Raw genomic sequence first — 22478 nt, 5'->3', positions numbered from 1 at the left:
AAATTAGCCAGGTGTGGTAATGCACACCTGTAGTCCCAGCTACTCAGGAGACTGAGGCAGGAGGATCACTTGAGCCCAGGAGGTCAAGGCTGTGGTGAGCTGTTATGGTGCCATTGCACTCCAGACTGTGTGGCACAGCAAGACCCTGTCTCAAAAACAAAATACAACAAAAGAACAAGGCCAGTGGGCATCACATTACCCAACTTAAAACTATGTTATAAGGCTACAATAACCAAAACCACATAGTACTAGTATAAAAACAGACACATAGACCAATGAAACAGAAGAGAGAATCCAGAAATAATGATGCACACCTACAGCCATCTGATCTTTGACAAAGTTGACCAAAAAAAAAATGGGGAAAGGACTCCTTATCCAATAAATGGGGCTAAGATAACTGGCTAGTCATATGCAGAAGAATGAAACTGGATACCCCACAAAATACAAAAATTAATTCAGGATAGATTAAAGGTTTAAGACCTAAAACTATAAAAATCCTAGAAGAAAACCTAGGAAGTACCACTCTAGACATCGACCTTGGTAAAGAATTTATGATTAAATCCCCGAAAGCAATTGCCACAAAAGTAAAAAATAGACAAGTGGGACGTAATTAAAATAAAGAACTTTTGCACAGCAAAAGAAACTATCAAGTAAACAGATACCTCACAGAATGGGAGAAAATATTTGCAAACTATATATCTGACAAAGGTCTAATATCCAGAATCTATAAAGAACTCAATAATTCAACAAGAAAAAACAACCCCATTAAAAAGTGGGCAAAGGACATGAACAAACAATTCTCAAAAAAAGAAATACAAGTGGCCAATAAATATATGAAAAAATGTTCAACATCACACGTCATCAGAGAAATGCAATTCAAAACCACAATGAGATACCACCTCACACCAGTAAAAATGGGTGTTATTTAAAAGACTAAAGACAACAGATGCTGGCAAGGTTGCAGAAAAAAGGGAATGCTTATATACTGTTAATGTGGGAACATAAAGTAGTTCAACCACTGTGGAATGCAGTTTGGAGAGTTCTCAGTGAACTTAGAACAACTATCATTTGACCCAACAATCCCATTACTGGGTATATACCCAAAGGAAAATAAGTCATTCTACAAAAAAGGCACATGCACTTGTATGCTCATTGCCATGCTATCCACAATAGCAAAGACATGGAATCAACCTAGATGTCCATCGATGGTGGATTAGATAAAGAAAATGTGGTATATATACACCATGGAATATTAGATGGCCATAAAAAATGAAATCATTCCTTTGCAGTAATGTGGATGCAGCTGGTGGCCATAATACTAAGCAAATTAATGCAGAAACAGAAAACCAAGCATGTTCTCACTTACAAGTGGGAGCTAAACATTGGTATATATGGACATAAAAATAGGAACAATAGACACTGAAGACTCCTAGAGGAAAGAGGGGGACAAAGGCTGAAAAGCTACTGTTGGGTACTATGCTCACTACTTGGATGATGGGATCATTCATATCCCAAACCTCAGTGTCACACAATATAACCATGTAACACACCTGCACATGTACCCTCTGAATCTAAAATAAAAGCTGAAATTATTTTTTAAAATGAAATAAAGTATCCATAATACTCAAAGCAATATACAGACTCAAATGTAATCCCTATCAAAATATCAATGACATTTTCACAGAAATAGAAAAAGCAATCCTAAAATTTGCATGTAACTACAGAAGATTCTGAATAGCCAAAGCAATCTTAAGCATGAAGAACAAAGGTAGAGGCATCACAGTAACTGACAAGAAAATATACTTCGAAGTTGTAGTAACTAAAAGTGTGCCATTGGCATAAAAACAGACACACAGACCAATAAAACAGCATGAAGCACCCAGAAAAAAATCCACACATTTACAGCCAGCTGATTTTTGACAAAAACGCCAAGAACATACAATGGGGAAAGTATAGTCTCTTTAATAAACGGTGCTGGGGAAATTGGATATCCACATGCAGAACAATGAAATTAGACCTGTATTTCTCACCATACACAAAAATCGACTCATAATGAATTAAAGACTTAAACGGAAGAACCAAAACTATGGAACCACTAGAAGAAAACACAGAGGAAAAACTCCATGACATATATCTAGGCAACAATTTCTGTACAGGACCTCAAAAGCACAGTCAACAAAAGCAAGAAAAAAAAAAAGACAAATGGGATTACATCAAACTAAAAAGTTTCTGCACAGAAAAAAAAAAATCAACAGAGTGAAAGGCAACCTACAGAATGGGAAAATACATTTGCAAACTATACATCTGACATGGGGTTTATATCCAAAATATATAAGAAACTCAAACAACTCAATAGCAAAAAAACAAATATTCTGATGATTAAAAAATAACCGAATGACTTATTTAGGCCAAGGACCTAAACAGACATTTCTCAAAAGAAGACATAGAAATGGCCAAAAGGTATGTGACAAATGTTAACCTCACTAATCATTAGGGAAAGGCAAATCAAACTTACAATGAGATATCATCTAACTGTAGTTAGAATGATTATTATTAAAAAGTCAAAAGACAACAAGTGTTGGTGAGGATGTAGAGAAAAGAGAACCCTTATATACTGCTGGAAGGAATATGAATTAGTACAGCCACTAGGGAAAACAGTGTGGTTCCTCAAAAAATTAAAAATAGAACTACCATATGATCCAACAATCCCCCTACTAGATATATATCTGAAGAAAATAAAATCAATATGTCAGAGATATCTGCATTCCCATGTTTACTGCAGTATTATTCACAATAATCAAGATATGAAATCAACGTAAGTGCTCATCAAAGGATGAATGGATAAAGAAAATGTGATAGATACGCACACACATACACACACACATTTGAATACTATTCAGCTACAACAAAGAGAGAAATCCTGCCATTTGCAACAACATGGACAAACTTAGAAGGACATTGTGTTTAGTGGAATAAACTGGGAACAGAAAAGCAAATACATAATCACACTCATGGAATTTTAAAAGTTGAGCTCATAGGAGTAGAGATCAGATACCGATTACAAGAAGTAGGGGAGGAGAGGAAGGAAAGGCAATAGAGAGAAGTTAAAGAGGAGGTATGATGTTACAGTTATTGACAGGGTTTGGCTGTGTCCCCACCCAAAATCTCATCTTGAATTGTAGATGTCCCCATAATCCCTATGTGTCAAAGCAGAGACCAGGTGGAAGGAACTGAATCATAGGGTCAGTTCCCCCATGCTGTTCTCATGATAGTGGGTGAGTTCTCATGAGATCTGATGGTTTTAACATGTGTGGCAGTTCCTCCTGTGTTCATTCTCCTTGCCACCTTGTGAAGAAGGTGGCTTGCTTCCCCTTCACCTTCTGCCATGACTGTAAGTTTCCTGAGGCCTCCCCAGCCATGCTGAACCGTGAGTCAATTAAAGCTCTTTCCTTTGTAAATTACCCAGTCTCAGTCAGTTCTTTATAACTGTATGAATATGGACTACTACAGTAACATAGGAGAAATAAATTACGGTTTTCTAATGCACAGTAGAGGGCTTATAGTTTATAATAATGTATTACATATTTCAAAAAGTTAGAAGAGAGGAATTTGAATACCCTCACCAAAAAGAACTGATAAATGTTTGAGGTGAGAGAAATGCTGATTACTTTGGTTTTATCAGTATATAATGTATCTATGTATTGAAATATCACACTGTACCCTAAAAATATGTAAAATCACTACATGTCAATCAAAAATAAAGTAAGTTTATATAATAAATTCTAGTCCATATTATATTATCCAAAATTTCAGGAAAGAAATGCTTCAATGGCCCAAATTCAAAATTAAAATGGCTTAATTAACAAAAATTGTTTTAGTGTTGTTTAACTAATTTTGTTTAAAATCTGTTGGCTATGATAAGAAATCTAGAACATTAATTAAATTCAAGAGCTAGTCAAAAGAATATTTTCTAAATAAAAACTATTTTATAGACCATAGACTTTCAGAAGAAAATATACCAAAACATGAACAGTAGCTATTTCTAAACAGCCTGGAATTTTAGTTATTTTTTATACTTTTCTGTATATTCTGTGAAATCTATTATAATTAAATATGTTACTTGGAAGCATAAACTTTTATATTTTCCATTACTATTTTATGTAGCTTACCTTTTTTTCCCAGTCATTATTTAGAGATTCTGTGCTTTGTTCACATATCTTTTTTAGTTCTGCAATCTGGTCTTCTTTAGTCTCTCTGATAACTTGACAGTCACGTATCAGTGTCTGAACTGTCGAAAATGATGAAAACATACTTAAACCAATTCTAGATACATAGAGTTTGATTATATAAAATTTAGTGCACCAATTAGTAGATAATTCAATTTTTCACCAAGTCTTCTCAATGCTTTCTTCTAAAGTATCTTTTATTCCTTGCTCTTTTTCTCGATTTCTACTACCACAGACTGGCTTGGTTAAATTCATCATTACTGGCTCCCTAGACAATTTTAACAGTGTATTGGCCTCAAGCATCATTCCCCTCCAAGGAGTTCTCTGTTGCTTTGAGGAAACCTTTCACCATTATTCTAAGTGAAGTAACTCGGGAATGGAAAACCAAATACCGTATGTTTTCGCTTATAAGTGGAAGCTGAGCTATGGGTATGCAAAAGCATACAGAATTGTATAATGGACTTTGGAGATTCAGAAGCAGGGGGTGGAAAAGGGGGTGTGGGCTAAAAGGTACATATTGGATACAATGTGCACTACTTGGGTGATGGGTACGCTAAAGTCTCAGACTTCACCACTGTACAATGAATCCATGTAACCAAAAGCACTTGTACCCCAAAAGCTATTGAAATTTTTAAAATTTAAATAAATAAAGAGGCCTTTCATTGGTGCAAATCTGGTAGTTCCGCCCAGGCTTACAAACGTTCCACAGCTCTCCTCATCTAGAAAATAAATACAGGTCAAAGCCTCTGACAAGGACAACAGTTCCTCGTGATTCTGGCCATATCTCTTCCCATTTGCATGTTTTAAACCAGTATTATAAACACACCAACCTATCTGCAGATTCCTGAGTTCATATTCTTTCTCATAGCACTGCCTAAATATGCTTGTCTATCTACCTAGAATGCCCTTCCCTCCCTTATTGAAAAACTCCTACTCATCCTTAGACTCTCAACTCAAAAATCACACCTTCTTTATGAACCAGTCATAAAGAATCACTAAATCATGATTTACTCAACCAGATTTCTCCCCTTACAGGGACAGAAAGAAATTCCTCTTTATTCCCATGAAACCTCAAGTATTTCTCAATTAAATCACTTATTAACATTATAGCGATTTACTTGCCCGTTTCCTCTTTAATGAGACTATGTTCACAGAAGAGAAAGAGATTTCAACTTTTTATCCACAGGGCATAACAGTGCCACACAGGCAAATGCTCAAAAAGATGCATACTGAATGAATAAATAAAGGAACCCCTCATTTCAATATATTGTTGCTGCTAGATACTTTTAAATCATTTTCGAAGTTTATGTTACTAAAATGAAATAGGTTTTAAATTAGATAAAATATTTGCCTTATAAATCATTTATGTTTCTATCTTCTTTACTATAATTATTTAAACAGTCACTGATTTAAGTGAAAATGTGTTAATACATTCATGTCTTCTGGATAGTAAAATAAATTCAGCTCCATTTTTAATTGAATATAATATTATCATAGTTTACTAAATACATTTTTATTCCTTTACTTCAAGATAGCAAAATTTTTGTAAATATTTCCCTAAAAATTGTTTTCACTCTTATACCTCAACTACGCTACAATGAAGGAGACGAGATGAATCCAAGTTAACCTAAAGTGAGTTTTTACCATCTACAATATATTTTACTTTACACTTCCAAAATTAAACTAAGATCTGGTTGCAATTCAAAATGCCTTTAGAAACATTATTTATAAAACCTCGTCATTTTTAAACCTTAGGCATGTTTGAATTGCCTATTTTGAATCAGGGTAAAGAAAACCTGGAAATAATTTAAAATATTTTTCTAGCCACAGATAATATTTGGAGAAAAAACCTAAACGAATTTATAATTGCTTTTACCAACATTTAAGGGTGGAAATGAATCTAAAAGTATTTATTTCATTGGTTAACTTATCTATGTAATTGCTGTCCTAACTTGTCAAAGGCATTATCATTCATTCAAATATACTCAGGTTTGGTGAATTGGGGGAGAGCCAGTAAGTTCCATACAGAAAATCCTAAATGAAAACCTTCCCTTCTCCTTTTCTCTTATTCATTGCCTAGATCTTCTCATTCACTAAATCACGATTCACTCTTCAAAATTTCTTCTTCGGTTCCATTCTAACTACTCCCAGTGCCATCATTCAGAAATCCTTCTCACCTTAACATGCAAAATTACAGCAGCACAGAAGCAGAACATCTCTGAGTTGGCAGGGACTTTATATATTATTTATTCTGATCTCACCATTTTATAATGAGTAAACCAAGGCCCAGAAATGACTTGCTATCATATATTGGACACTGATAACAGAGCTGAGATTAGAGCCTATGTTTTCTAATAAGTAGAATGCTCTCTCCCTCACTCCATTCTGCCTCTGCCTAACAGACTTGGAATTGGCCTACTCTGTTCAACACACCCTCCATTACCAGGCTACTCCTCCCAAAACATGAGGTCCTAAAACTCACATCTCAAAATCCTTCCCTGGCTCTTTACATCCAGCACCTACAGGACAAAGTTCAAGCTTCTAAATCTAAAATTCAAAGTCATACGTAATCTAGCCCCAAGTCAACTTTCTTAATATTTTAAAATCTCTCTCTTAATGCATAGGGTATCCACTCTAGCTAAATATGGTGTTATTTTTCTCTTTCTTTTACCGCATTACTTCCCTTAGAATAATGGTGAAAGGTTTCCTCAAAGCAATAGAGGACTCCTTGGAGGGGAATGATGCTTGAGAAGTACCCTTCCTACAACTTATCTATTTCAGATTCTCATCCCAGTACCTGCAACTCTTCTCTCCAACTAACCAAGACTTTAAAACTTCACAAGATTTTACAAAAGTTCCTTTCCTGAAACAATATTTTCAACACTCTCTCTCATGACTACCTATTGATGTAGATATTTCAACCCATAGTCATAGTCAACTAGGGTCAGAGTTAGCTCAAGCAGTTACCTCCTCATGCCGGGCTTTCCATCTGTCCATAGTCAACTTAATACTTGATTACATGCTTTCTTTTTCTTCTTAATAAAAGTGCAAATAGGAAATACTTTTTAATTTTTCTGTCAATCACAATACCAGCATATACTATCAGACATAAAAGTAGATACTTAACGTAATGAATTTTACTAGATAAAGAAGAATAATTTCCTTTGACTTCCTCATGAACGCCTATAAGTCCTAATTCTATGACTGCCCTCAATACTCTATGGCAGCTGTATCCCAGTGAGGCTAGAGTTAAGAAGAGGGAGTGAAAGCAACACACTCTTCCAACTCCGTATCTAAACCAACCACCACTACTACCCCATCACTGTCACTACACAAACACACAGAGACACACACACAAACAGTTTTTGTCCCTTCATATGGAAGCCTACATAAATTTATACATTGATGAAAGCCCACATAAACATTCCTACCTCATACTATAAAAGGTCAGAAATAAAATTTTATTCTCCACATCACTAAAATAAAATGGAAATGTTATTAAAAGATGTATGTAACAACACAACATCACCTTTCTTTTCAAGCTTTCTAATAGTCTCTTCAGTTTCATGTTGTTTACTCCTGTATAAAGTTTTCAGTTCCTCTATTTCATTATTCTTTCTTTCTAAAATCTGCAAGTAAATTTAAAATGTTTCAGTATACTGTATTACTTTACATATAGGACAATTTTTTGAATCCTGATATATTTAATTCTAAAACATAAATAGAAAAAGTGATTGTAGCAAATATGACTACACTGTGAAATTACATATATATACACACACACACACATAAAGTAGTATCTCTTATCCATGGTTTTACTTTCTGCTGTTTCAGTTAGATGTGTGTGTTTTTGTGCATGTCCATGTTAATAATTCTAGCCTAGTCAGAAGTTCACATTTTGCTCTTGCAGCAGCTAGGAGGTAAAATCTATATGATCTGCCACACTTGGAAGCTTCCAAGTTGCCTGAAATTGTGAGATTTCCCTCCTTTTGACTAGTGAATATTGTCACAAATTGGCATTGTAGTGATTTAAGTGACTTTTTAAATTGATTCTCAAATGTCAGTGTTTTGTAAATTAGGGAGAAGTGTTTTGTCCTGAAAGGGAGTTAGGGATTCTTTTTCTCAGATTAGCATAAAAATAGGTGAAATTGTATGTGTCTAATATTTCTCTTCACATATTTTTCTTACACTTATGATATCTACTGTTGTTTATCTGCTAGCAAATGCCAGCAGATAATAAGTGAACGGTGAATTAGCAGGTAGATATTAATAGAAACTCGTAAAGAACCAATCATATAACTTTTGAATGAGCATAATATTTTTGTAAGTCTACCTCAGCTAATCTAATAAATGGTTTCCCCCAAACTGTAAAAATTATATTATAGTGCATTAAGAAAATTATTAAATATATAAGAATAATTGGTTATCTGAAAGAAATACGTTATCTGTTGGAGATTTTCATACAATAATTTTGTTAAGGACAGTATAAATAATAATTTAGGTGATTTCCTAAAATATAATTCAGAAATTAAGCTGTCATAAAATGGCAGAGAGAAGCCATCAGAAATTTGCCAGGTGGGGAGAGTATAATTTATCACACTGCACTGGAATAGAACATTCTTCAGCTGGGCATGTCCCTGGATCCGCCTACAAGCACCCTTCTATCCTCATAGTGCACAGTAAAAGAATTCCCAGATACATGAAGAGATGACATGTAATCGGCCTCTTTTATATCTAGCTCTGCTACTGTGAATCAGAAAAATCAGCTCAAAATATGTCAAAAATTGCATTAAAATCTATTGTGAATTTATATTATGTCAGGAATTTTAGATGTAATCATTTAATAAAATTTAATTGTGATTTTATACTTCAAAATACTTTATACTCACAAAAACCACAGAAATAACCAAAATGTAAAAAAGATAGCAAGTAAGAGAAAATGCTAACCAAGGGGAAAAAGGAATATCTACTTTTCTTATGGTTGGGTCATATTTTCCATACACCCAAAAGTCAGCTTAACAACAACAACAAAAAAGAACGGGGTACAGTAGTACATGCCTATAGTCAGCTACTCAGGAGGCTTACAGATCGCTTGAGCCCAAGAATTCGAGGCTGAAGTGAGCCACGATCATGCCTGTGAATAGCCACTGTCCTCTTCCAGCTTGGGCAACATAGCAAGATCCCATCTCTGGATAATAATATCCATAAAGAAGTAAAAAAGAAAAAGAATGTATACTAATAGGTAAAACACTCCAAATTTTACACCTCGCCAATTCCTGATGCTTAGAAAATGCCAGACAAGCAATAAACTGATGAATATACTTTTCAAATCTAGCATAAAGTCAAGGATTTTATTTATATTTTACCTGGTACTTCAAACTAGTTGCATTGTCTTCTGCAAATAAATTTCAGGATTTATTTTAAAGAGAAATTTCTGGAAAGAATTTTATTATTAAATATGTTACTTAGAATAAATCTTTGTAACAGACATACCAAGAAACCTATTTCAAATTCCATCCCCATAATTTTTCCAAATAAATTTTTATATTCATTTATCTTATACATCAATAGACTCTATTTCAATTGTACATGTTATATTGAAATTATATTACTGATTCTCTAACATACTTATGATAGAGAACTTATTATCTAAACAATTTAAACTAAAGTAAAACTCTAGTAAGAGCAAAAAAATATTTGCCTGTAATATCTGAATGGGTGAGAGGAAACTGGAAAAAGAGAGTTCAGTTTTTTTCTCTAATATCCAATCAGTGGTTTCCTCCTTATCGCTTTGAAGGATGAGCCAAATATGTATTTTACTAAATATTAATATATATATTAACCTTTTAAAAAAGCTTGGATACATAATCCTGATGTTATAACTACTGCAACTACCTGCCTCTGTCTCTAGTACTCAGTTCTGGGAAGCAGAATCATAGTCTTAGCTTCGAAACAGTAAATGCAAAGTTTCCATTTGGATCAACCTTCATGTATTTCAAAAAAACACATACATACATTATTATCACTAAATGTTTTAATCATTACTAAAATATAGTAACAACCCAAATCCCATGTAGGATAACCATAATTAAAGATTTTTGCTGTGCCAGCTAAGAAAAAAGAATTTTATTTGAAAATACAGGCTGAAAGATTAGAAAGCATCAATCCCAATGAGCTACCTAAAAAACAAGCCTTTATTGTCAGTGCCAGCATTAAAATGCATGCAAGTCCAAGAGTTCCTTTTTAATTAAAAAGGAAATTTAATTACCAGAAAACCAAAAGAATATTACAATAAAACAAATCCTAGTATTTACCACTGATGTCTTATTTCAACTTTCATGAAAGGTAATGATAGAATGCAGATAAAAGACTATAAGAAGTTCAGCCTAAATGCAATAGTTAAGAAGAACTAAAAGGTAATGTAAATATAAGGTTTTAAATAAACACATATGTTTAGCTAATAAAGTTAAAAAATCAACTTTTGCTGGGATATTAGTTTAGCATATTCCATTTTATAACAGAATGTTATAAAGTACATAAATAAGTGGATGGATTGACGGAAGGATGGATGGATGGATGGATGGATGGACAACTGGATGGATCATCATAAGACCTAGAATATTTTTAGTATTCAATATAATTAAAATAATAAAAGATATATATCCTACCTTCTGAACATCAGCATCATGTTTCTGTTGCAGCCTAAGCTTTTCTTCATGAAATTTAGCTTCCATCATTTTTGTTTTCATGTCCAACTTCAAGAAAAATATTTCAAAGGTGTGTTAATTTACCTTCCCTTTGGCAAAAAATACACAATTAAATTAAAATAATTCCCTAAAAGAGGACAGTTATCATTTTCCACCTTTACCTTGTAGTCACAGATTCTAGCAATCACATTACATATACCAATATGTTTACTTCAGTCCTCTAATTACTTTCAAGCTAATTAAAAGTCTTTAAAATAACTTTCACCTAATAGGCAAAACAGACAATACTAAGTACAGATTCACTACTCTCCCCATTCTCTCCCGCACAAAAGAAAAAGGCATTTTAAAGTGACATTTTGCTTTTACATTTAAATCCACACAGTATTTTGCTCTTCATTATTTTTCATTTCAGTAAGTCTCTTCCAACCTTTTATATTTTTTCTTTGGTCTATTTGCTCATTTTAAAATACTCTATTAACCTACATAGGTAAATATGACTTGAGAATGAATATCCATAAAAATGGCAAATTACTGATAAGTGCATATCTTTTGACAGTTTTCCAGCTCTCTCTCCCAGAATCACAGACCCCAGCTCCCTCAAGGGAGTAACTTTATCTCCTTTCAAGCATTCCTTAACTTCTATCCTCTCCAAACCAACACCACATGCAACGGTGCTCTGAGCAAAGCCAAAAATGTAACCAATCTTGTTAATAATAAGAAGTGTATCCTAGAATTAAAAGAGCAGTAGTGACAGGTTTCAAGAAGAGCAACATGGAATTGATTATCTCAAATGTGAAAGTATTTGGCCATATGATTTCTCATAATTTAAGACAGTATTATACATTGAAGTCTGGCAGACCTCTTTTCCAGCTCTAATTCCAATCCCACCATATATTCACTGTTGCGACTTTGAGCAAGTGATCCTTTGACACTCTAGTTCCTCTTCTGCTAATTAAGAAAAAGTATCTTTACCTCAATGGATTGTGAAAATTACATTCAATAAAATAATTTAAATGACCATGCCCAGGACAGTGTGTGGCACAAAGTAAGTATGCAAAAATATCAATCAACAACATTGAGGAAAAAAATTTTAATATTATTAATGTACCTTCAAAATGTTTCCTTGAAAATTTTTGAAACACACCTTATATTTTCAATTACTGTTTCAAATACAAAATAATATAAATTTAGCAAGATAAACATGCATATCGTATTAACATATCAAACTGAGATTTTATAGTTCACGAACAAAAGTTAACATAAAACAAATTCATGACTTGAACGTTATGAATGGTGGAGAAAGAGACAGTTATCTATTCACTATGCAAAAAAAAAAAAAAATTCAATTCCCTTGCCTCTAAATCACACAATATTTCTTCTTCCTTTTTGCAGAAAGGAGGCTGGACAACCAAATTCCACACAAAGATCCTTCACAGAAGCATTTTTGGGATCTATTAAAAGGGAACTAAAGCCAAAAGACAAGATGACAAAGCTGGCCAGGTCTAAGAGACATGATTCATTGCCAGATCTTTCCATAACACCTTCTAGAGAACTTGTCATACCTCAGCTTCTGAAGGTAAGCCCTAAATATCATGTGAGTGTGCTACCATAACCCCAACCCAACACCTCTCACCGGCCCCACCTCATTATTTATTGAGCAAGTTAGGAATAAATACCTGAGACATGCTTAAGCAATCCATTAGCTAGCAAACAATCATTCAGATTCTCTCCCAAGAATCTAAACTAACACACCAAGTTAGCTATTTTGGGGAGCAAACCCAAGTTCTAAAGTGCAGCAACCAAGAGAAAAGCAGGCGAATCCAGTATATAGAAAAAAGTAGAGCAAATACACAAGAAAAGCAAAGATTAGAAACCACATAGCATCTGGATATGAGGGAAGTAAACTCAGGCTCCAGTGATCTCAATGGCACCAGAGTTAGTTGAACTCAAAAGGATTTTTGTATCTCTTTTTATTTTATGTAGCTTGATGGATCTCTGTTCTTACAACCAAAGATATTTCTCTAAATTCTATTCTTCTGGCTATAACTTTTTGCCTTGGTATAATACTAAACTTACAGAAAAGTTGCAATAATAGCACAAGGAACTCCCATATACCCTTTCTTTACCCGGATTTACCAATTTTTTTATATTTTGCCCTATATGCTTTGTCATTTTATGTCTGTATCTACCTCTACAAATATATATATAAATACACGCATATTACTTCCTCAATCATTTGTAAATTAGAAGCATCATGCCTCTTTATCCCTAAAAACTTCAATATATATTTCCTTAGAACAAGAACACTGTCTTTGATAACCAAAGTGCAGTTATCAAATTGAGGAAATGTAATATTAACACAATATTATCTACTGCACAGTTTATACTCAAGTTTTACAAATTATCTCAGTAATGTCATTTATAGCTATTATTTTTCTCAATCCAGGATCCAACCCGGAATCACGCATTGCTTTTAGTTGTCACATCAACTATTTATTTCTCCTTTAATCTGGAACAGCCTTTCTTTGTGTTTAGTGACCTTGACATTTTTTAAGAGTACAGACCATTATTAAATGTCTCTCCATTTGGATTTGTCTGATGTTTCCCTCATGACTAAATTTATGAGATTTTGGCAAGAATGACACTAAAGTGATACTGTGTTCTTTTTCATTGCATCGTATTCGAAGGAGGCTAGTTTGGCCCAATATCTCCAATGTACAACTCAGTAACTTGGTTAAGATAGTGAGCACCAACTGCCATCCTTTTAAAAAGGTAAGAGTATCTCATCTCTGGAAACTCTTACCTTGATGCTACAGAATAGCTCTATATTTCCACACTGTACTCTAGGATAGAAATCCTAAATGTATTATGGACAACTAGGGCATGATGCCTGATAAAACATCAGGATTAGAATATGGAAACAATCTTATTACTATAGTATATAAAGACAATATAAGGATACAGATTTAGATATAGATGTAGATATAAATATAGATACGTACCTATGTGTTCATCTATATAGACTGAAATTGAAAAACATTTCTAATTAGTTTGACCTCCAAGGAAGCCTGACTTCAAAAAACATTTAAGTTTTCTTTTTCTGAGATCAGAATATACATTATCAATTTCAAATTTAAGATGTAAAAATTAGGCTTGCAGATCTACTTCAGGCTATAATGAAGTAGGGTACCACACTAACCTCCCACTGTTAACCATAAAATGGGATAAAATACATGAGATAACCGTTCTCAAGGACTGGACAACAGGCAATGCAGTACTGTGATCCTCACAAACTGAAGCCCACGATAGTCCCAGCTTTCTGCCTGGGTACAACAACTGGAGTCCACGTAGAGCACCACAGGCCTCCTGAGCTGAGAAGGCAGAGGTCAGAGTTCAGGGCAGTTAAAGAATCGTAAATGCAGGGCACTAGAGAGATATAAGCTGCCCAGAAGATTTCCCTGTCACTCCTCAACCACAGGCTAAAGGCTGGAATGTGTGCGCCCTAGGTGAATAACAAAACATCACTGCTACAAAGTAGAAAATGTAACAGCTGCTACAGGTTAAAGTGCTGGGAGGCTCCAAAGACCTGCCCAGCCAGGTGGAGACAGCTTCTTAACTTGCAAATACCTGGCAATTCAGCTGAAACAACATAAAGGCCACACCTCTGGACTACTCTAAACCTGCCTCCAAGGACTGAAAGCAAGCCTCAGAAAGCTAGTTTATAACACAGGTCCCATGGGGTTGGATAATATCTTTGGCTTTCTATGTATTTGCCTTAACAGAATGTAAAAACCAAGTCTACACAACTTAAAGGTGATTAACTACTAATTGAACAGCCTATAATAACAACAACAACAAAAATATTCTATGGAAAAAAATAACAGAATCCAGAGTCCCTACAAGGTAACAACCGCAAGGTCCATTGTCTAGAAAGTAATAAAGATGCTCCATAAAAAATAAAAAAGAAAAGAAAATTTTGTCCATAGGCAAAATCAATATAAATAAATTAAATAATAAGGCCCAAGATGACCCTACTTCAGCACACAAGAGTTTAAAGAAGTTCACATAAATACTTTCAAAGAACTAAAGGAAAACATATTTAAAAATTAAAGGAAAATATTATTTCAATGAGAGAACGGATAGGGGATCTCAGCAGATAAATGGAAATTATAAAATTGAAACAAATGAAAATTCCAGAATTGAAAAGTGCAATAATTCAAAGGAACAAAAATTCACTAGATGAGCTTAACAGATTAGAGAGAGCAGATAAAGGAGTCTATAAATTTGATGACAGAACTACAGAAATTCTCTGAGAGAAAAAAGATTGAAGAATTTATTTTTAAAAATCAGTAACACTTTTGGACACTGTGAAACAAAATCCAAGAGTCTAATATACATGGAATTGGGGTTCCTACAGAAGCAAGTAAGAATAGGGAAAGACTATTTAAAGAAATAATGGCCAAAAATTTCCCAGGTTTGATAAAACAAAAAAATACTGAGTTAGAGAACGAGATGCTCAATGAACTCCATGCAGGATAAATGCAAGAAAACAGCACTTAGAAACATCACAAACTGTTGAAAACCAAAAACAAAAAGAAAAATCTTGGCCGGGTGTGGTGGCTCACGCCTGTAATCCCAGCACTTTGGGAGGCCAAGGTTAGCAGATCACGAGGTCAGGAGTTCAAGACCATCCTGGCCAACATGGTGAAACCCCCGTCTCTACTAAAAATACAAAAATTAACCGGGTGTGGTGGCATGTGCCTGTAGTCCCCGCTACTTGGGAGACTGAGGCAGGGGAATCACTTGAACCTAGGAGGCGGAGGTTGTAGTGAGCCAAGATCGCGCCACTGCACTCAAGCCTGGTGACAGAGTGAGGCTCTGTCTAAAAAAGAAAAAAAAAATCTTAAAAGCAGTCAGAGCAAAAGAGGCATTACATTCAGAGAAACAACAAGCTCTCCAGCAGAAACAATAGAAACCGGAGGACAAAGGAATAATATCTTAGAAGTGCTAAAAGAAAAATTCAGATAAAATTCAGATGACATATCACCAGTAGAACTGCACTAAAACAAATAATAAAAGGTACTCTTAAAGATGAAAACTTAGAAACTCTGAAATGAAGGGAAGTACTAGAAATAGTACGTAAGCAGAGATACATAAAAGCCATTTTTATCTTCTCATAATTCCCCAAAACACAACTGTTTAAAGACAATACAACAACCTTGAAAGTTAGGTTTCATCAGGTATTTAGAATTATGACAATAGCACAAATGATTGTAGGGTTAAATTAGATTTTACTGTTTTAAAGTTATTAGATTTATGAGGTGGAAATTAGAAAATGGGAAAAGTCCAGTATAAGTGGCACAATATTGACACTAAAAACTGACTTTGATATGGTAACGATGCATAATTTTAGCCCACAGCAGCCGCAGTAAGAGCTGCCCAAGGAGAGTCTGAGCTCAGACACACCTAGCCCTGCCCCCACCTGCTGGGTCTTCCCTATCCACCCTGGCAGCTGAAGACAAAGGGAAGACATACTCTTGGGAGTTCTAGGGCCCTGTCCGCCACTGGTTTCTCGCCATAGTACCACAGCTGATGCTCTCTGGAAAGCGCCACCCTCTGGCAGGAGGCCAACCAGCACAAAATAGAACTGTAAACCACTAAAGCTAAGAACTCTCACAGAGTCCATTTCACCCTCGTGCCACCTCTACCAGAACAGGTGCCGGTATCCATGGCTGAGCCACCCATAGTTCACATCACAGGACTCTGTGCAGACAACCCCTAGTACCAGCCCAGAGCCAGGTAGACTCGCTGGGTGGCTAGACCCAGAAGAGAGATGACCATCACTGCAGCTCGGCTCACAGGAAGCCACATCCGTAGGAAAAGGTGGAGAGTACTACACCAAGGGAATACCCCATGGGACAAAAGAATCTGAACAACAGCATTCAGTCCTAGACCTTTCTCAGACAGCACCTACCCAAATGAGAAGGAACCAGAAAATCGACTCTGATAATATGACAAAACAAGGCTCTTTAATCCCCCAAAAAATCACACTAGCTCACCAGCAATGGATCCAAACTAAGAAGAAATCCCTGATTTACCTGAAAAAGAATTCAGGAGGTTAGTTACTAAGCTAATCAGAGAGGCATCAGAGAAAGGCGAAGCCCAATGCAAGGAAATCCAAAAAAGCAATAAAAGAAGTAAAGGGAGAAATATTCAAGGAAATAGATAGCATAAGGAAAACACAATCAAAACTTCAGGAAACATTGGACACACTTAGAGAAATGCAAAATGCTCTGCAAAGTCTCAGCAATAGAATAGAATTGAACAAAAAGAAGAAAGAAATTCAGAGCTTGAAGACAAGGTCTTCGAATTAACCCAATACAACAAAGACAAAGAAAAAAGAAGAAGAAAATATGAACAAAGGCTCCAAGAAGCCTGGGATTATGTTAAACAACCAAATCTAAGAATAATCGGTGTTCCTGAGGAAGAAGAGAAATCTAAAAGTGTGGAAAACATATATTTGGGGGAATAATCGAGGAAAACTTCCCTGGCCTTTCTAGAGACATGGACATCCAAATACAAGAAGCACAAAGAACACTTGGGAAATTAATTGCAAAAGGGTCATCACCTAGGCACACTGTCGTCAATGTATAGATTACGAAGACTTTCTCCCACTCTGTGAGCTGTTTACTCTGCTGACTGTTCCCTTTTACCGTGCAAAAGCTCTTTAGTTTAATGAAGTCCCAACTATTTATCTTTGTTTTTGAGGTTCTTGGTCACGAAATCCTTGCCTAAGCCAACATCTAGATGGGGTTTTCCAATGTTATCTTCTAGAATTTTTATAGTTGCAGGTCTTAGATTAAGTCCTTAATCCATCTTCGTTGATTTTCATATAAGGTGAGAGATGAGGTTCCAGTTTCATTCTCCCACATGTGGCGAGTCAATTATCACAGCACCATTTGTTGAAAAGGGTGTCCTTTCCCCATTTTATGTTTTTGTTTGCTTTGTTGAAGATTAGTGGGCTCTAAGTATTTGGGTTTATTTTTGGGTCCTCTATTCTGTTCTATTCTGTGGTTTTGTATCTTTTTTTTTTTTTTTTTTTTTGGGTTTTTTTTTTTTTTTTTTTTTTGAGACAGAGTCTCACTCTGTTTTCATGTTGAAGTGCAGTGACATGATCTCAGCTCACTGCAACCTCCACCTCCCAGGTCAAGCGATTCTCCTACCTCAGCCTCCCAAGTAGCTGGGACTACAGATGTGCGCCACCATGCCCAGCTAATTTTTGTATTTTCAGTAGAGATGGGGTTTCATCAGATTGGCCATGATGGTCTTGAACTCCTGACCTCATGATCCACCCACCTCGGCCTCCCAAAGTGCTGGGATTACAGGCGTGAGCCACTGAGCCCAGGCAGTTCTATATCTTTTAAGTGGAGCATTTAGGCTATTTACATGCAATGTTAGTATTGAAATGTGAGGTACCATTGCATTCATCATGCAGTTTGTTGCCTGCATACTTTGTGTTTGTTTTTTGTTTTTGTTTTTGTTTTTTAACTTGTATTTTTGTTTTATAGGTCCTGTGTGATTTATGCTTTAAAGAGATTCTGTTTTGATATATTTCTAGGATTTGTTTCAAGATTTAGAGCTCCTTTTAGAAGTTCTTGTAGTGGTGGCTTGGTAGTGGCGAATTCTCTAAACATTTGTTTGTCTGAGAAAGACTGTATCTGTCTTTCATATATGATGCTAGTTTCACTGGATACGAAATTCTTGGCTGATAATTGTTTTGTTTGAGCAGGCTGAAGATAGGGCCCCAATCCCTTCTAGCTTGTAGGATTTCTGCTGAGACATACGAGGGGCTAACAAACATGTGAAACATCAATAATCGTCAGAGAAATGCAAATCAAAACCACAATGAGATGCAATTTCACACCAGTAAGAATGGCTATTACTGAAAGGACAAAAATAATAATGATACTTAACATACTGGCAAGGCTGCTAAAAAAAAGGAATGCTGCAGGGCACTGTGGCCCATGCCTATAATCCCAACACTGTGGGAGGCTGAAGTGGGTGGATCACTTGAGGTCAGTAGTTCAAGACCAACCTGATCAACATGGTAAAACCCCGTTTCTATTCTTGCATATGTATATCAGGATACACATATAAGGTTATTCATAGAATTATTATTTGTAAAGGCAAAAAATTAGAGTAACTTTATCAAAAAAAGGCAAGAAATGTGATATTCATTAAACAGAAAACAGTGCAAACAAACCTATTACAATTATATGGCACAATATGGATGAATGCCTCTAACATACTATTGAGCAAAAGAAGCAAGACATAAAAGAATATCAAAAGTTTAGTTCTCTGTGGACACAAACAGAATGAAAAAACATTCCAAGCTCATGGATAGAAAGAATCAATATCATGAAAATAGCCATACTGCCCAAAGTAATTTATAGATTCAATGCTATCCCCATCAAGCTACCATTGACTTTTTTTCACAGAATTAGAAAAAAACTACTTTAAATTTCACATGGAACCAAAAAAGAGCCCGTATAGCCAAGACAATCCTAAGCAAAAAGAACAAAGCTGGAGGCATCATGCTACCTGACTTCAAACTATACTACAAGGCTAGTAACCAGAATAGCATGTTACTGGTACCGAAACAGGTAGACAGACCAATGGAACAGAACAGAGGCCTCAGAAATAACCCCACACATCTACAACCATCTGATCTTTGACAAACCCCCCCCAAAAAAACAAACAATGGGGAAAGGATTCCCTATTTAATACATGGTGTTGGGGAAACTGGCTAGCCATATGCAGAAAAATGAAACTGGACCCCTTCCTTACACCTCATACAAAAATTAACTCAAGATGGATTAAAGACTTAAATGTAAGACTGAAAACCATAAAAATCCTAGAAGAAAACCTAGGCAATACCACTCAAGACATAGGCATGGGCAAAGACTTCATGACTAAAATACCAAAAGCAATAGAAACAAAAGCCAAAATTTACAAATGGGATCTAATTAAACTAAAGAGCTTCTGCCCAGTAAAAGAAACTATCATCAGAGTGAACAGGCACCTACAGAATAGCAGAAAATTTTTGCAATCTATCCATCTGACAAAGGGCTAATATCCAGAATCCACAAGGAACAATTTTACAAATTTACAAGAAAAAACACAAATGACCCCATCAAAAAGTGGGCGAAGGATATGAACAGACACTTCTCAAAAGAAGACACTTATATAGCCAACAAACATATGAAGAAAAGCTCAACGTCACTGGTCATTAGAGAAATGCAAATCAAAACCACAGAGAGACACAACCTCACACCAGTTATAATGGCAATCATTAAAAAGTCAGAAAAGAACAGATGCTGGGAGGATGTGGAGAAATAGGAACACTTTTACACTGTTGGTGGAAGTGTAAATTAGTTCAACCATTAAGGAAGACAGTGTGGCGATTACTCAAGGATCTAGAACCTGAAATACTATTTGACCCAGCATTCCCATTACTGGGTATATGCCCAAAGGATTATAAATCATTCTACTATAAAGACATACGAACACATACGTTTATTGCAGCACTGTTCACAATAGCAAAGACTTAGAACCAACCCAAATGCCCATCAATGATAGACTGGATAAAGAAAATGTGGCACATATACACCATGGAAAACTATGCAGCCATAAAAAAGGATAAATTCATGTCCTTTGCAGGGACATGGATGAAGCTAGAAACCATCATTCTCAGCAAACTAACACAAGAACAGAAAACCAAACACTGCATGTTCTTATTCATAAGTGGGAGTTGAACAATGAGAACACATGGACACAGGGGGAGGAACATCACACACCGGGGCGTGTCAGGGGGTGGGGGCTAGGGGAGGGATAGCATTAGGAGAAACACCTAATGTAGATGATGGGCTGATGAGTACAGCAAACCACCATGGCACGTGTATACCTATGTAACAAACCTGCATGTTCTGCACATGTACCCCAGAATTTAAAGTATAATAAAAGAAAAAATAAAATAAAATAAAAAATAAAAATAAACAAAAAGTTTAGTTTTCTTCATACAAAGTTCAAAATCTGGTAAAATAAAAATATTTCAATTTTCAAAGATGCAGGTATTAATGCTAAAATCAATATTAAAAAAACAAATAGGTGAAAATTATCATCAGAAAAATCAGAATAGTGGCTACTTCTAGGAAAGATAGTATGATTACAAATGGTCAGACAGGAGGCTTCTTAGGATATTGGCAATTACCTAATTCTTGCCTGGGTGGCATTTACAATGGCATTCCTTTGTACAACTATTTATCAAATTATGTGACATTATGCATATCTGAATGCTATGTTTCATAAGAAATCTATACCTGTTCTCTCATTTATTATGTTAGTAACTGTGGCTTTCTTTATCCTAGAGTTATTTAAAATATACATTTGACTAACAGACTCATATACAAAAAAAAAAGGCCTAATTCCAAGCACGGTGGCTCACGCCTGTAATCCCAGCACTCTGGGAGGCCGAGGCAGGCGGATCACAAGGTCAGGAGTTCAAGACCAGCCTAGCCAACATGGTGAAACCTAGTCTCTACTAAAAATACAAAAATTAGCTGGGCATGGTGGCAAGCGTCTGTAGTCCCAGCTACTCGGGATGCTGAGGCAGGAGACTGGCATGGACCCAGGAGGCGGAGGTTGTGGTGAGACAAGATCGTGCCACTGTACTCCAGCCTGGGCAACAGAGTGAGACTCCATCTCAGGGAAAAAAAAAAAAAAAGGCCTACTTGACATGTAAGAAAGAAGCAACATCTCTTTTTAGGCAATAGATGGAAACATTCAATATGGGTGAAAAGAAAGTTCAAAGGAAATTTTCTGTTTTATTTCACAAAAAGAGGAATTTTATACTCTGGTTTCTCTTCAGATTGTATAAATCCTTTGCCTTTTACCAAAGGAGCAATTTCTACCAACTGTTCTCTGAAAACTGACAGTTGCTCTGAAAATTGACCTCTTCTTGTTGTGTTGTCTCTTCTTTCATTTCCAGTGAAAACACTTTTCCAAATGTCATAATGTCAAAAAGTCTTTTTTCAGATTACTAAAGAAAGAAAGAAAGAAAGAAAGAAAGAAAGAAAGATCCACTGCTTGATGATGCTCACTGTCACACAATTCTGTGATGTCGATATCAGAGAAAATGTGTTAGCAATTACAAAGGCAAGCAAGTCCAAGTATGTTTGTGAGTGATAGGCTAAAGTTAAAATAAAGGATCACTGTCACTGAACATATGTTTTCCCATAACATATGAGAAATATGTCCAAAATAAATCAAAAATTTTTAAGAATATCTTAAAATATTTAATATGTGGGTCAGGTGCGGCGGCTCATGCCTGTAATCCTAGCACTTTGGGATGCTGAGGCGGTGGATCACCTCAGGCCAGGAGTTCAAGACCAGCCTGGCCAACATGGCAAAACCTATGTCTACTAAAAATACAAAAATTAGCCGGACGTGGTGGCGTGTGCCTGTAATCCTAGCTACTTGGGAGGCT

At 35.6% G+C, this 22478-nt stretch overlaps 1 protein-coding gene across 2 annotated transcripts in view; it reads right to left on the bottom strand.

Annotated features, from left to right (window-relative positions):
* Window positions 1-22478, bottom strand: part of CEP112 (centrosomal protein 112kDa) — a 587957-nt gene that overhangs the window by 468966 nt on the left and 96513 nt on the right. For both annotated transcript variants that reach the window (XM_011992146.1, XM_011992147.1), the window contains 3 exons: window positions 10895-10981; window positions 7756-7855; window positions 4170-4288 (listed from right to left, as the gene is read on the bottom strand). In XM_011992146.1, coding sequence (XP_011847536.1) covers window positions 4170-4288; window positions 7756-7855; window positions 10895-10981 — 306 coding nt within the window. The remainder of the gene's footprint in view (window positions 1-4169; window positions 4289-7755; window positions 7856-10894; window positions 10982-22478) is intronic.

This window comes from Mandrillus leucophaeus, unplaced genomic scaffold (genome assembly GCF_000951045.1).
Source record: "Mandrillus leucophaeus isolate KB7577 unplaced genomic scaffold, Mleu.le_1.0 Scaffold404, whole genome shotgun sequence".
In the NCBI taxonomy this organism is placed as follows: Eukaryota; Metazoa; Chordata; class Mammalia; order Primates; family Cercopithecidae; genus Mandrillus; species Mandrillus leucophaeus.
This window is presented reverse-complemented; position numbering and strand designations above follow the sequence as displayed.